General features: G+C 40.9%; 1 protein-coding gene across 10 annotated transcripts in view; it reads right to left on the minus strand.

Annotated features, from left to right (window-relative positions):
* Nucleotides 1-14,575, minus strand: part of MCTP2 (multiple C2 and transmembrane domain containing 2) — a 178,763-nt gene that overhangs the window by 131,059 nt on the left and 33,129 nt on the right. For 8 of the 10 annotated variants that reach the window (XR_005585626.1, XM_039492368.1, XM_039492369.1 and 5 more), the window contains exon 2: nt 1,744-2,287. The exons of 1 other annotated variant lie outside the window; for it this stretch is intronic. Coding sequence is in view for 8 of the 9 variants with exons in the window: in XM_039492368.1 (XP_039348302.1) it covers nt 1,744-2,214 (471 nt within the window). In the remaining variant the exon portion in view is untranslated. Of the gene's footprint in view, nt 1-1,743; nt 2,288-5,412; nt 5,529-14,575 lie in introns of those variants that run through there. One more of the 10 variants, XM_039492367.1, reaches the window with a different exon arrangement.

Here is a 14,575-nt window from a genome sequence, read left to right on the forward strand (position 1 = left end):
GTCCCGTGCCAGCAACAAGCAAAGCAAGGACTTGAACCTGCATCTCCCCCATACCAGTCCGGTATCCTAACCGCCCAGTTACAGAGTGAGTTAGTTGGTTGATTGGTCACAACACACACACAAAATCCTTACTGACAAAAACTTTGTTGAAACTATTAAGTCTCTGTGCAATTGGAGAGGCTTCAGAGAAGAGCCATGCAAATGATGACAGAATTAGAAACATGCCTTAGTGATAAATTGACCTCTTTGAGTCTATTTAGCCTAACAAAGAGATGGTTAAGGGCTGACTTGGGCTATGTCTACACTACACATCTTACAGCAGTACAGCTGCACCGCGGTAAGATCTCCCATGTAACCGCTCTATGCCGAAGGGAAAGAGCTCTCCCACTGGCATAATTAAACCACCCCCAACGAGTGGCAGTAGCTAAGTCAGCGGGAAAGCTGTCTGTCCACACCTGTGCTTTTGTCAGTGAAACTCAATGTCGGTCGGGGGTGTTTGTTTCACATCCCTGACCAAAAAAAGATTTGCCGACAAAAGTGGTAGTGTAGACAAAGCCTTGATGACTGTCTACATAGGGAACAAATATTTAATAATAGGTTCTTCAATCTAGCAGAGAAAGGTATAACATGATCCAATGGCTGGAAATTGAAGCTAGACAAATTCAGGCTGGAAATAAAGCGTACATTTTTAACAGTGAGAGTAATGAACCACTAGAACAACTTACCAAGGATCATGGTGGGTTCTCCATCACTGACAACTTTTAAATCAAGATTGGATGTTTTACTAAAAGATCTACTCTAGGAATTTATTTGGGGAAGTTCTATGGCCTGTGCTATATAGGAGGTCAAACTAAATGATCACAATTGTCCCTTCTGGCCTTTCAATCTATGAATCTGTCAATATTTGAGCTTCAACTAAATGAAATTTTAGAATATTTATGACAACCAGCTCTACTCACGGATTGCTGTCCATATTACAAATCTGCCATGCAATTCCACTGTCTTGCCTCTCTCAGGACAGGCAGGTGGTGATGCAAGTCAGGACTGAATAACCCAGGCAGAGCTACGTTGACAAAGTTCACATGCCTCCTGCCAGTACTGTGCCTGACTGCAGTCAGTGGTAGTCTCTCATTTCCATGAGTATTAAATGGGAGTGTTAGAAAACCCTTTTGTCTTTGTGCTGTTAACCAGACTGATCATCCTGTAATGAAAACCTGAATGAAACTCCTGAGCAGGATCTAACAAGTTCACTGCACTCCATCAAGTTATTTCAATTAACTCCTATTTCAGGCAGAGCTTACCCCACTCTTCCTTCCACTCTACTATTCAATCTGGTTTGGGTGGATCTTTGCTATCTGATGAAACCAGTATATTATGATAACAAAGAAAGTATTACACCAAATGTTTCAGAGAGCAACGTATTTTGAAAGTCAGAAGCCTTCAAACGCTTTTGAATCAAGGGATCATTGTTCTGAGAACCTTCAAAAATTTGCCTTTAAAAGTATTGTGCACTTGCCAAAGCCAAATAATAGAACAATGTTCCAATGTGACATTTAGAGCTTTCCACTTTATGAAAGGGAAAAACTGTAATGGGATTTATTCACAAGTTATATAAGATAATTTTTTACTGACCTAAAATTTTTTTAAACTTTCTCCATCCTTCATAACCAAGCCAGATAAAGGACAGAATGCAAACTGTGACATGATTACTTATCCTTGCTTATCCAAAAGCCCCTTCCTTACCTCAGTCATTTCTTCTGTCAGATCACCACTCAGGCGTGCTCTCTGCAGCAATGCAAAGAGGTCAATGCTGGATTTCCGTCTGGGTTCTGATCCACACATGACTTCCGTTTCTGTTTCCATAATGTTGATTTCCGTGTGCACAGACTCCTGCTGTCTCCACTGCAGGTCCTCTCCTGCCCTTTTCAAAGGAGTGCTGCTGCTCTTGAGAGACATGACCGAGCTGGAAAGAGTGCTGGGGATATAGGTGGACAAGGCCTGGGAACCTGAATAAGTAGTTTCTTCGTCTGTGAAAGACTCACTCTCCAGTATGTCAGGCACAGATACACTGAGGCGCCGGTCCAAGGAATGCCTTTGCCTTCTATCCACCATTTTTCTAAAGCTTTTCTTTGTCCTGTTTATGCTGAAGTTTTGTAACAAAGGCCTGGTCTTCTGTTTCAGGGATCCCCAGACAGAGGATCTATCCAAATCCATAGCTGCAATGGGGATGTCACCAGCTCCTTGGCATTTTGTTGGTTTTAAATGACTTCAGTAATTCATAGGGTGACTAAAAAGAACGTGAGAAGAATGAAAGCTAAATCATTAAAGTGAACAGCAGTTGTGGATTATGACACATGATGTCTCAACCACACACCTTCAGTCCATTTCGAACAAGAAAGAGGAAAGCATGCTGCATTATTAGGGAGGGAATTAGCAGTAGAAGGTGTGCCCTACACTAAGGAATGATAGTAAAGATTATGTGAGGCCCATTTCCTTTAGGATCACCAGAAGTGGGCGATTTCCACTCTTTCCCCTATCTGAAACCAGATATTGTGGGTTATCAAACTTTATGAATTAAAATATTCAACTTGACAACTACTAGAGTTACTGTAATCTGGAAGAGTGATTGGCTTAGTATATATTGTAAACAAAGATTTGACTCATGGTAACGTTTTCATGAGAAAAAAATTACAATGCTAGTATACCTTCTGTGCACATTTTCCTGCCTGAAAGGAGATAAGCAATGCCATACTGGGTCAAACCAATGGTCTGTCTAGCCCAGTATCCTGTCTCTGACAGTGGCCAGTACCAAAGCTTCAGAGGTAGTGTACAGAACAGAACAGTTAGAATGATCCATCCCTGTCTTCTCCTCCTGGCTTCACCATTTGTTTCCTATCTTTTAACCAGTTAATTATCCATGAGAGGATCTTATCCCATGACTACTTAGTTTCCTTAAGAGCCTTTGGTGAAGGACCTTGTCAAAGCCAAGTACTCTATGTTGACTGGATCACCCTTATCCACATGCTTGTTGACACCCTCAAAGAATTCTCATAGATTGGTAAAGCATGATTTTCCTTTACAAAAGCCATGTAGACTCTTTCCCAACAAATCATGGATATCTATGTTTCTGGTAATTCTGTTCTTTACCATTGTTTCTACCAATTTTCCCAGTACTGAAGTTAGGTTTACCGGCCTGTAATTGCCAGGATCACCTCTGGAGCTCTTTTTAAAATTGGCGTTATATTAGCTAGCTTCCAGTCATCTGGTACAGAGGTTTGTTTGTACAACAGGTTACATACTACAGGTAGTAGTTCTGCAATTTCATATTTGAGTTCTTTCAGAACTTTTAGGTGAATACCATCTGGTCCTGATGACTTATTCCTGTTTAATGTATCAATTTGTTCTAAAATCTCTTCTACTGACACTTCAGCATGGGACAGTACTTCAGATATGTTGACCACAAAGGATAGCTCTGGTGAGGGTATCTCCTGCACATCCTATTTAAAACTTTCAGCAAATTCTTGGGCATCCCAGTATACCAACTCATAAACAGAACACTGAGAACTGCCACTCATCAGTCAAGGTGGAGTGAACAGTGATGGCTCAAGGTAACAGCTAAGAATCTAGTAATCCAGGCTTCAATTGATGCACAGCTAATAACATTCTCTGCACACATTATTGTCCCTGAATTCTCTGCACTCATTATTGTCCCTGGAAGTCCCTCCCTCCCCACAGAAACACACCACCACAACACAGAATTATTCTTTGGAGAAGACCACTTTGAAGGTTTAGCCCAGCAAGAGCTATAAATGCAAGGTGCCTGTAGGCAAGAAAGCATGATTTTGTAAAATACCATCTGAATTAAAGACACACACACACACACACACACACACACAAAGTAAAACTTGTTCAAACACGTATCCCCCAGCCACAGATCCTGCAGACCCTTCTTCATGCAAGTAGTACATATTCCTCCATCACAATGGAAAGGTGGTGGGGCCAAATCTAAGTGATTGGCATTTGTGTCTCTGTACACCAGATCACTAGGCCCAGAGCGAGGAGTCAGGCCCAGCCCTGTAGGACAGGAGCCACTGTTGCAGGGCGAGCGTGAGGTGGGCTCGCTCTCCATCACCACTTCCTGGTATAGTGCATCCACTGAATCAGGAGGCCCTCGGAATAGCCCCACTGATATCAGGGAGACTAGTGACATCAGAAATACTTTTTACTTTCATTTAGAATGTCCAAAACCAGGCCCTCTGAGGGGACCAAGGGAGGAAGATGTTTTAATGGACTTCAGGACAGTTGTGAGGTGGAACACAATTAGTTTGGCCACAGAGCGTTTAATAACTGAGGCCAGCATACTTAGGGCACCCACCTCTGCGTACATTACTTTACAAACTAAGCTATGGCTTTCAAACGGTAGAAATGAGATGAATATACTTAATTTAACCAGCCAGCTGCTGATTAACAAGCCACCAATTTTAAACTCTGCCCCTCCCTACATATCCACTCCTTGTCTCCTGCAGGCTGGTGCAAAGTTGCCTGAAGTTAGTGGAACTCTTTCTGTGGACTTCATGGGCTTTGGATATGGCCCTTATTGCATCGCCTTGCCCCTCACCCTGTTTCCTCTTCTCTGCCAATGATGCCAGCCTCAGTCGCTTACTTGTCAGCTCCTCCCACAAACACCTTTGAACATCCTTCCATCCCACCCCTCATGCATGCAGTGCTCGCTGAGGCATAAGGCTACTATTCTCTCCTCCAGACCCATTTCTGCTGTGGTGCCAACACGCAGTTGATGCAGTAAGGCCAAGGGATAGCTGAGGCATGCTGATATTTTTGATGGAATAATAAAACTTTAAAAAGTTAAAAAGTGTATATAAAAATCCAGGCTAGATGTCTTTCTAGAATCTATCGCTCAATTAGAAGTTATGGGCTTGATGCAGAAATTATTGGGTGGGGTTCTTTAGCCTGTGTTATACAGGACGTCAGACTACATGACCATATGGGTCCCTGCTGACCTCGTAATATACTTATACAATCTTTCTCATCGATAGATTTTAAGGGTGTCACTCTTCCTCCATGTCGTTGTTCTTTTTAGATTGTAAGCTCTTCAGGCAGGGACTGTGTTTTCCTCGCTGTAGTGATTAGCACAACTGGACCATGATCCCAAATTGGCCCTCTGGGTATTAACGTAATATAAACAATTGATAAAAATGAGCTAATTCAATACAAATCTTACGGAGTATGGCATTAATAGCATGCAATCTCAGAAATAGGCTATTATCCAAACAACCTGACTCAAAAAGAAAAAAGAATCCCCAAACACACTTTCCTGGGCAGACTTTAAAAATGGCACTGAATGCTCCATCAGTTCCAAAGCTGATTTACACACAAAGGGAACAAACAAGCTACCTTCAAGTACATGTAATTCTCTTAGGGTCTCTTCTGTCGCCTGTTGAAGTCTTTGGAAAGATTTCCACTGATTCCAATGAGCTTTGGATTAGGCACTTAATGGCTGAGACACTTACTGGTATCAAATGCTTCATAATTATTCTTGTAGTGCAACTCCTTTGGGAGGATTTGCTTTCGCTATATAAGTGATATTCCAAGTAATCAAGCAGGAAAGTGGTTTCCTTTTGGAGCAGGTCATTGTGGAAACAAACAGCCTATGTGTGTGCAAGCATTGTTTGTCCATGAGTCGGGACAGGGGTGGGGGGAGGGAGGGAGGGAGAAAGGCGTTTACCACATCCTGAGAAAACAGCGACCAAATATACTGAACATTTGTAAGGCCCCCCCTTACAAAGGAGCTTAATAAATTGCACAGGGAGGATTAGATTTTTGTAAAAATGTGAGGCAAGACAAATATCAGACCTGGTTGGAACACAGGAAAACACTTTAAAAAAAAAACATATTTGTATAATTTTACAGTATATTTTGAAAACTCTACAACCAGCTAAAATAAAACAAATTATCAGTCAGAAGGAATATAAAAAGAATCCTGTTTTGTTCTGGTTTTTTAAATCTCATGATTTTTAACCTAATCCTTTGATTTTGTGGAGGACCCTAATTTGTGGTTTGTGAGCATTTTGGGGGTGGCAATACTGCTTTTGTGTTAAATCGGTGTAAAGGTACTTATACCAGTATAGCTAATCCCATACAGGAAAGAGAATAAACTATACTGGTGTATGGCACTTTTGTACTGGTATAAAACTGTTCCACTAGTGGCTGTGACTTTATTTCAGTTAAAAAAAAAAAAAGTCACACCCTTAACCCAGATAGCTATACAGGTACAAACACAGTGTTTAGATCAAGTCTAAATGAATATATCTTCATCACGACACCTCTGTGAGGTAGGAAGAATTATCCACATCTCAACAGTGGGGAACGGAGGCACAGAGAGGTCAGGGGGCCTGTTTTTAGCAAGGTAAGTCCCCACAGCTCTAGCTGAAATCAAGGGGAGAATCAAGCACACTGCACTTGTGGGGAGGAACAATATAAATAAATCTGGCCCTAAATTACTTGCCAAAGGACACACAGAAGTCCATGGCAGAGCCAGCAACTGAGACCAGATTCAAATCCCAGTGCAATGCTTTAACCATAGGAGGCCATATTGAGCTTGCTTTTGTTGACAGGTCTCATTTAGAAACCCTTCCCCCTTCAAACACGGTTGGCCATTCACGGTCATAGGGCCTCCACTTCCAATATTACATCATTTAGAATTACCAGGCCAAACATGTTTGTAGAAAATGCCAAAAAATAACACTATTGAAATTCAAATTCATCTTTATCCAGCACCTTCTGCTTTGCTGGCTCTCGCTCGCTCTCTCGCACACAAACCTGTCACATTCAAAATGTTGTTGATAAAGACAGGACCAGTTCATAACATCTGCTTCCCTAGATGAACAAGGCTCTTCAAAGAGCTGTGTTTCCTACTCCCTTTCTATTATTCTCCCCCCTACTTTCCTGACTATTCACCACGGCTTATTGTCTTCGTTTTGTTATCTAACATACCGCCTAATCCTGCAAACATTACCAGGCACAGTTCTCCATGAAAGGATTCATGATAGTAAGCACTTCACTCAGTAAACAGTAGTTGTAGAACAAGCCCCTCTGAATGATAGCTGCTATGGTGCAGACCCTTATAAATGTATACGGCACTCTACAAATAACACTATGAATAAAATGTTTCTCCAATAATTTATACATCATCATCATCATCAAAACAAAATACTTCAAGACAAAAGGACCTGTGTGTCTCAAAATCTGTTCCACCAATCTAAGGAATATCACTTTTTTCCTAATGACAATATAATCTAAGGAATGGTTTGAAAAACTTGGCACAACCCACACCATATTAAGGAACACAATACAGTATTCTGACATTACAAGCACTCATCAGACTGACCCAAGTACTGAAATATTGGACATCAAAAGTATTAGCCACTGATAGCATTAAACCCTCATAGTTTTACAATTTCCTATTTCCCCAAGGCAAAAAACTGTGTATAGACTACCAAATGTCAAGACAGATGACGAGACAGGGCAGGAAGAGGTTAGGTGGGGAATGATAAGTGAGTGATACAGAGGCCCATTGGTAGTTCACTGCTGCATGCCAGCAACTCTTAGTAAGCCTGACAAACTCACTACACCTCATACACTGCTGTCATGATATTTACCTGCATCTGAAGGTATCACTGCGGAACGTGTTGCTGTATTCATTCTGAATACTCACCCCCCTACTGCCACCAGCCCCCATGGAGCAACATGATAAACTGAACCTGTAGGCTTACACTGAAACATTACAAAAGCAGTAAAAATCAAGTATATGCAACTGAGCACTGCTGTTATGCCTTTCATAAATATTCTAATTGTTGTATTCAATTTGCTTATACAATGAAAGTGAAAATAAAGGGTCGGTTTGCATACCAACAAGCTTTGTGAATGTATGCTTAAATTAGGATGCTTTCAGCTATGACTAACCACTACTCAACATTTAGAACAATTCTTATAATTAGTAGCTGAAAAGACCAACAAATGACAGATAGAGGCTATTAGGAAGATGTTCTTTATTCATATGTCTTAACACTGGTTTCAATTCAAAAGGAAAAACTCTACTGAAGCTAACCTCATACAACTTTACACATTCTAGCTCCTTCAACGTGAAGGCTGAAATAATTTAGCCCTTGTCTACACAAGGAATTTTCCCCCGATTTCTGCCACTGATGGCAGGCATTGGCATAGCTGCACCAGTGTAAAGCCCTAGGAGACACAGGGGACAGTGCATTAGGTCCACCTAAACTGGTTCCAAGCAAAGATAAATTACACTTGTACAAACAGCGGCTTTGCCTGCCAACAATAGTTATTTGTATTGATTTAGATACAGGAGTGTCTGGCCACCAAACAGCTATAATCCCCTTTAGGTTTAAATATAATCTCTGAATTTGATCCAATAAATGGTTGTGACACAAACAACATGGTGCCAGCAGAGAGGGGTGTAGCAGAAAAAGAAAGCAACAGGAGGCTGTGGGTGTATCCTTCTTACACCCTCTTGTTAGTTCCTCTCTCTGCTATAACCCATCTCTTCTGGTCCTCTGCATACAAGTTATACCAACTGGAGGATACATTCCTCTCTGGAAGGGAAAGGGAAAAAGAAGGGCAAACAAGTCATGTTTGTCTATCAGTTGGCTGCAATAATTAAAGAGAACAATGGGTATGTTAAAGTGCATTAGATATGAAACAGCTCAAGTTAGATGTACGAGACTTTTCCTATCACAGCTTACAGAACCTCACCCAAGTATAAATCATTACCATTATATGCAAGTAATTTTAGAGACAGAAAGCTTTGCATACTTACATTTTAATGGCTTGATTTTAGTTACTTATCTGGAAACATAGCCTCCTTCTGATAAGCAATCCTAATCAAAAAGGATTATGAAAATACGTTTGCAAAGTAGTCCTTTATTTGCATTCAAGTTTATCAGTTTATCCTTGAGCTTTCAAATTCAATTCCTCTTACATGTGCTGACTTTATTTTAAACGTTTAGAGGGAAATCTGAGCCCCATTCACTTTTACAGGGTCTCGATTTAATCCCTAGAATGTTGGCTGCTTAAATCATTTAATTTTTCTTGCAGAACGGGTTGATGCCAAAATGAAGCATTGATTTGGATGGACCTATAGCCATCCCTCCCGGCCTGTGACCTCTTATCTCATAAGCTAAACAGGACCAAAATGTGGATAGGAAACCTACAAGGAATACCTCAATGATGCAGCTATGTTGCAGACTATTCTTCCCCCTATGTCAGTACTAACAAGTGTCCCAGACTGGTGTTACTGTGCTACTGCAGGTGCAAATGTGTAGATAAAGTCCTAATCACATATGCTCATTAAAGACTTCATGGGACTTTTTGCCACTGCAGGGGTTTAAGTGTTTTAGCCAGATTCCAACTCTAGCAATTACATTTTGTCTTCCTAAATTTTTCCTGCTGTTTCAATTGGAAGTGATGTCTCTCTGTTATTATATAACTCTTTGAAAAGCACTTTGGGATCCTTCAGCTAGAAAACAGTGAGATATTGAAATCATGTACACTACAGTCTTTTTGTATGGTCCATTCCTCTCTTACCATCACTTTACACTAAATTAGGCAGTACATTAAATGCTAACTGTTTCACAAAAGACAACTCTTGCATGCTGCAATGCTTGAATAAAAACCGATGAACAGAAACAGACTTCCTTTTATTCATGTTATCTGAAGGAAATCTAGGTCTCTGCAGATGAATGTCATAATATAAAAACTCTAGGGGCAAACACTGAACTTAACAACAACATATTTATTTTGCAAAGCTTGTTGTAAGATTTGTTTTTATTTTATTTTTTTCTTGTACACAGAGATCCTTGGGTATTTTAAGCCGTGGGCTCTTGCTTTTTTTATTATTATTATTATTAAGATAACCAGTCGCATATACAATGAGTTTAAAAAATGAGTATGCATATCATGTACTCATTAGTCTGCAGTCCTGACTGGAGAGCGGAAGGAAGAAGCCCTAGCTACTTGGAGACTCCTTACACAATCTGAAGAGGTTGTTTTTCTTTTCACATAGAAGCAAACTAACTCTGGGCAGTAACTGAACCGTCAAATGTTACAGACATCTTAAAATAGTACCTGGTAGTGAAAGTTAGTGGGAAAAAAAAACTATGCACCTGCCTTCAACTTGTGGTGCTATTACTTTCACTTCTTACATTATCTTTTAAAACAGAAGAAATGCTATATATAAAGTTTCTCACCGATACTTTTCACCCTTTCTACCACGCAAAGCAAGGCACAGGACAACATGCCTCGTAGCTGTACTAGTGGGAGGCAAAACGTCTTATTTAATTTTGTGTTGTTTTGCTAACATCAGGGCTCACAGCAAGCTGCACATTCAGACAGTACCCTCACTACACAAATACCATACAGAGAGAGCTACCAAAGTCGCTGGGGCACCTGCCAAGAGTAGGCAGCCATGGTGCCTCCTCCTTTGCCTGCTCTCTACTCTTGCCTCCCAGTTCCTATTTGCATGGAGCTCAGCAGAGGATGTGTCTGGTAAGACTGCACCATGGAGGGGAGAGAACAGACTAACGGGAGGTACCAAGGGGAAGGAGGAGCTGCTCGGAGGACTCAGGGGCTATTGGCCAAGCTAAGAGTGAGTGGGACAGGAGCTACTGGAGGGAGCTATGGAGAGGTTAGAAGTTAATAGGGAAACAAAATGTGAGTGGGGATGATGGGGGATTTTAATGGGTTGAATGAGGCTGAGGAACCAATGGAAAGAGAGGGTGGGAACTGGAACTGATGCATGAAAGGGGCTAATGGAGCTAACTCCTCCAGGTTCACGCCAAATAACTCCCTCCAGCTCCTTCCTGCACAGCAACTGCACCTCCTTTAGACCTATATTTACCTGCCACTATGGCAACCCCTCCCTTTAATTCTGAGGGGTGCCAGGAATAACGACTTGCCTTCTCGCAATTGCTCAAGGGAACCAACCCTGTGAAGGTAATCAGTGATTTGTTTCCATTGGAAGTCAAATAAATTGTTACCTTTCATCAGCCCTAACTGCACAAAGCTTAAAAAAGAACTTTGTGCCTAAATGCAAATTGTTTTGGACTATACAAAATTAACTCATTAAATAACTTGCACAAGATGTCACATGGAATTCCTTGAAACTTGGCAGTTGTGCACTCTAGCAAGAGAAATCTGTAACACCATCTCTAAAAATTATTATTAGACGATGCACAAATGATACAAGGAAGATGGAAATACGTTCAAAATATAAAGTAGGGAGATGAAACAGGGATATAAAAGTCTAAAAAGGAAAAAAAAGTCAAAGGGGCTTATGTAGGCATCAGATGTTTTAGCCATACAATAGCCAAGGCATCAGTAGTGTGACCTTGTAGTGTGTTTTTATTAAGAAAGATTCTCAACAGTAAATATTAATAGGACCTCTATGATCAGTATCATACAGCAGCAATGGCATTATACAACTACCAGTTACAATTTAATCTTGCCTTGAACAGGTCAAAAAACTGCACTAAGCAAACTGTTCTGCTGCCCAGTTTTCCTTATCCCAAAGTGCTCCATTTCCCAGCATCCAGGCAGCAAGGTTTAGGGAACAGAGTACATTATAAAGAGCAAGGAACTAAGTATTGAATCCCATACCTCCATTCAGACTTGTAAGATTAAAGATCTCTTCACAACTAAGACCTGAACTTCTGTTTCTTAACATTATTTTCTGTTAGTGATAGTGAGGCTGTAATTTTAAATCACACAGAAAGTAAACTGCACTTTCCCTTTGCTCACCTGAGGATGACAAAGGAAGGCTAGAGGAAGAAAAACAAAAGGTAAATTTTGCAGGATATTAGACCCAAACTGTTCATGAAATCTCATCTTTTAACAGTTTTTATTTTCTTTAGGAGAGCCCTTGCTTTTCTAAACAGCAAACAATTTATTTGTGCTACATACTGTAATTTGTAAAACGGGCGTTAATTCCAAATGGATATAAAATTCACACAGAATTAAAAGATTGCATTGAAAAATAAGAGAGTTTAGAGAATTCGGAATCCCTCGCAATACGATGGCTTGGAAATCTGTCCGTACACCTGAATGTTTTGGGGCCCGAGTGCCATTTGTTGCACTGTAACTTTAAGGGAGGCTCAGAGAGCATGAGAATTAGTTAACACATCATTCAATGTACAACTAGTTCATAGACGGATAACCTAGTAGTAGAAAACAAGCAGAAGTTCACATGGTGAATTTGAGACTCTTCGGAAAAATCGCTGGGGCAAAGGAAGGGGTGGCCTCTTCCAAGGGAGTTAAAATGAGACAATGCCTGGATTCTGAATCCAGAGAAGGTCTATTCCAGGGGTTATCAACCTTTGGCACACGGCTCGCCAGAGTAAGCACCCTGGCAGGGCAGGCCAGTTTGTTTACCTGCCACGTCCGCAGGTTCGGCCAATCGCAGCTCCCACTGGCCGCAGTTCGCCATCCCAGGCCAATGGGGGCGGTGGGAAGCGGTGACCAGTACATCCCTGGGCCTGCGGCACTTCCCACCGCCCTCATTGGCCTGGAGCAGAGAACCATGGCCAGTGCGAGCTGTGATCAGCCAAACCTGCAGACATGGCAGGTAAACAAACCAGCCCGGCCCGCCAGGGTGCTTACCCTAGTGAGCTGCGTGCCAAAGGCTGACGACCCCTGGTCTATTCACAGCAACAATAAATATTTCTGGCCTCAAGTTCATAACTTATATAAGCAAGTATTGTATTTGAGAAAATACTTCCTGGCCACTGATATGTGTTCTTCCATTTCAATATTACTTAAAGACATATGCAACATTTCTTAAATCCCCAGGAGATCAATAGTGATTTTGCATGTCATACTGTACACAGGTGCAGTAGCAAAGCACTGATCTTATTCTGAATTCCGTCTTAAGGACTACAGGTCTTCAGTAACTCCAAAAATAAGGAACTATGTTTATCAAGCTGGGTAACCAAAAGGAGGCACACACAATTAGGAAACACTTCTGGAAATATTAATCTTATCTAACAAAATGCAAAAATGACTCAAGATGTCAAGGAGGATGTGGTACACCCAACATAACTTCCCCTAAGAATCCCCTATTTTGTTTTGTAATAGGTAGCAATGAGCTACTGAAGAAAACAGTAGTTTGGATAATAAGGAATAGAGATACCATAAAGTTTAGCAAGACACTGAGTAAAACACACGAAGAAGAGAGATACATACAAGACCTTGGGCCTGACTACTGATATTAACAGGCTTCAACTCCACTAACTTGGCCCAGTTGCTTACGCTACCTAGACAACAGAATATGAAGGCGTATCAATCGGTGGGATTCTGTTGTATTTTCATTAGGGATCATGCACACTGATGATACCCTACCCTATGTTCAGAAATAAACCGCTTAGTTTAGATGATAATCACGCTTGTTCATAGTGGATTTACTCAGTGCTTAATCTGTGCCAGGGCTGAACCCCAACACCACTAGGCTTGGAAGTTCACAGCCCCAGCACGTCGGGGCATGCTGCATCAGTTAAGAACGTAAAAGAATTGCTTGAGCCAGGGCACCTCTCATTACAAATTAAGCATTGGAGTTACTGCATTCATAGTAACCACTTTGATGCATACGAGCTACTGCTTCAAGCAGAACAAAGCAGATTCATGCAGATAAAGGACTGCACATTTGTTAGGAAAACTGCACGGAAGTGGGACAGTAAAATGTTTGATACACAAAGGGCAGGATAAATCCATGTGTCCCTACAAAAATACTTTTCAAGCAGAGACCATTTTTCTTTGCATGGGTCTCTCTTTTTTGATGCTGCTTCTGTCCCAGAGATCAGAACAAGCTTTTAGCAGTCTACAATGAGTTGATTCTCCTAAAGCTGTTTATGTTTTAGTCCCTGGCACGTCACCAGAAATGTTCTTATCTTGCCCTTATTTAAAAAAGCAAATATGTACAAGAGAATGCAGCAGATTCTGTTTCACAATTTCCCATTAAATGGATTGGAAAAGGTTGGTTTAATTAAATCACTATGTACTTGCAACTTGTGCACTCTCGTTTTGAGTCCCAACACTTAGAGATAAACCAGGTGCTGGGCTTCAAAGAAGTCCCTGACTTCCAACTCCACCTCAAGCTACATTCTATTACACCTAAAGCAGTAGGATTTTTTTAATATGTCAAAATGTACAATATTGGAGCTCACTTTATCCACATTGGAAATTAATTTTAAGTTATCTGCTTAGCATTTTTTTTGCAATTTCTCCGAATCTCCGGATCTATGTCACCAAGACATTGTAGCTACTAATAATCTAGTCACACAGCTCCCAAAGGCAGGGACACTTGATTTTTTAAATTTGGAAATTTTATTTCCATTAGTGTTTGGAATAGAGTCCTTGATGATTCAGAGTCCAAATTTCACTTTCAGATCTTTTAAGGCATCTGGTTCTCATCTCAGTCTGAGGCATAACAGTGTATTTCCTACTAACAAGAATTTACTAACAAGAGTATTAACTGGGAATTTGTGTGCAG

Source organism: Mauremys reevesii, linkage group 10 (assembly GCF_016161935.1).
Source record: "Mauremys reevesii isolate NIE-2019 linkage group 10, ASM1616193v1, whole genome shotgun sequence".
Lineage (NCBI taxonomy): Eukaryota > Metazoa > Chordata > Testudines > Geoemydidae > Mauremys > Mauremys reevesii.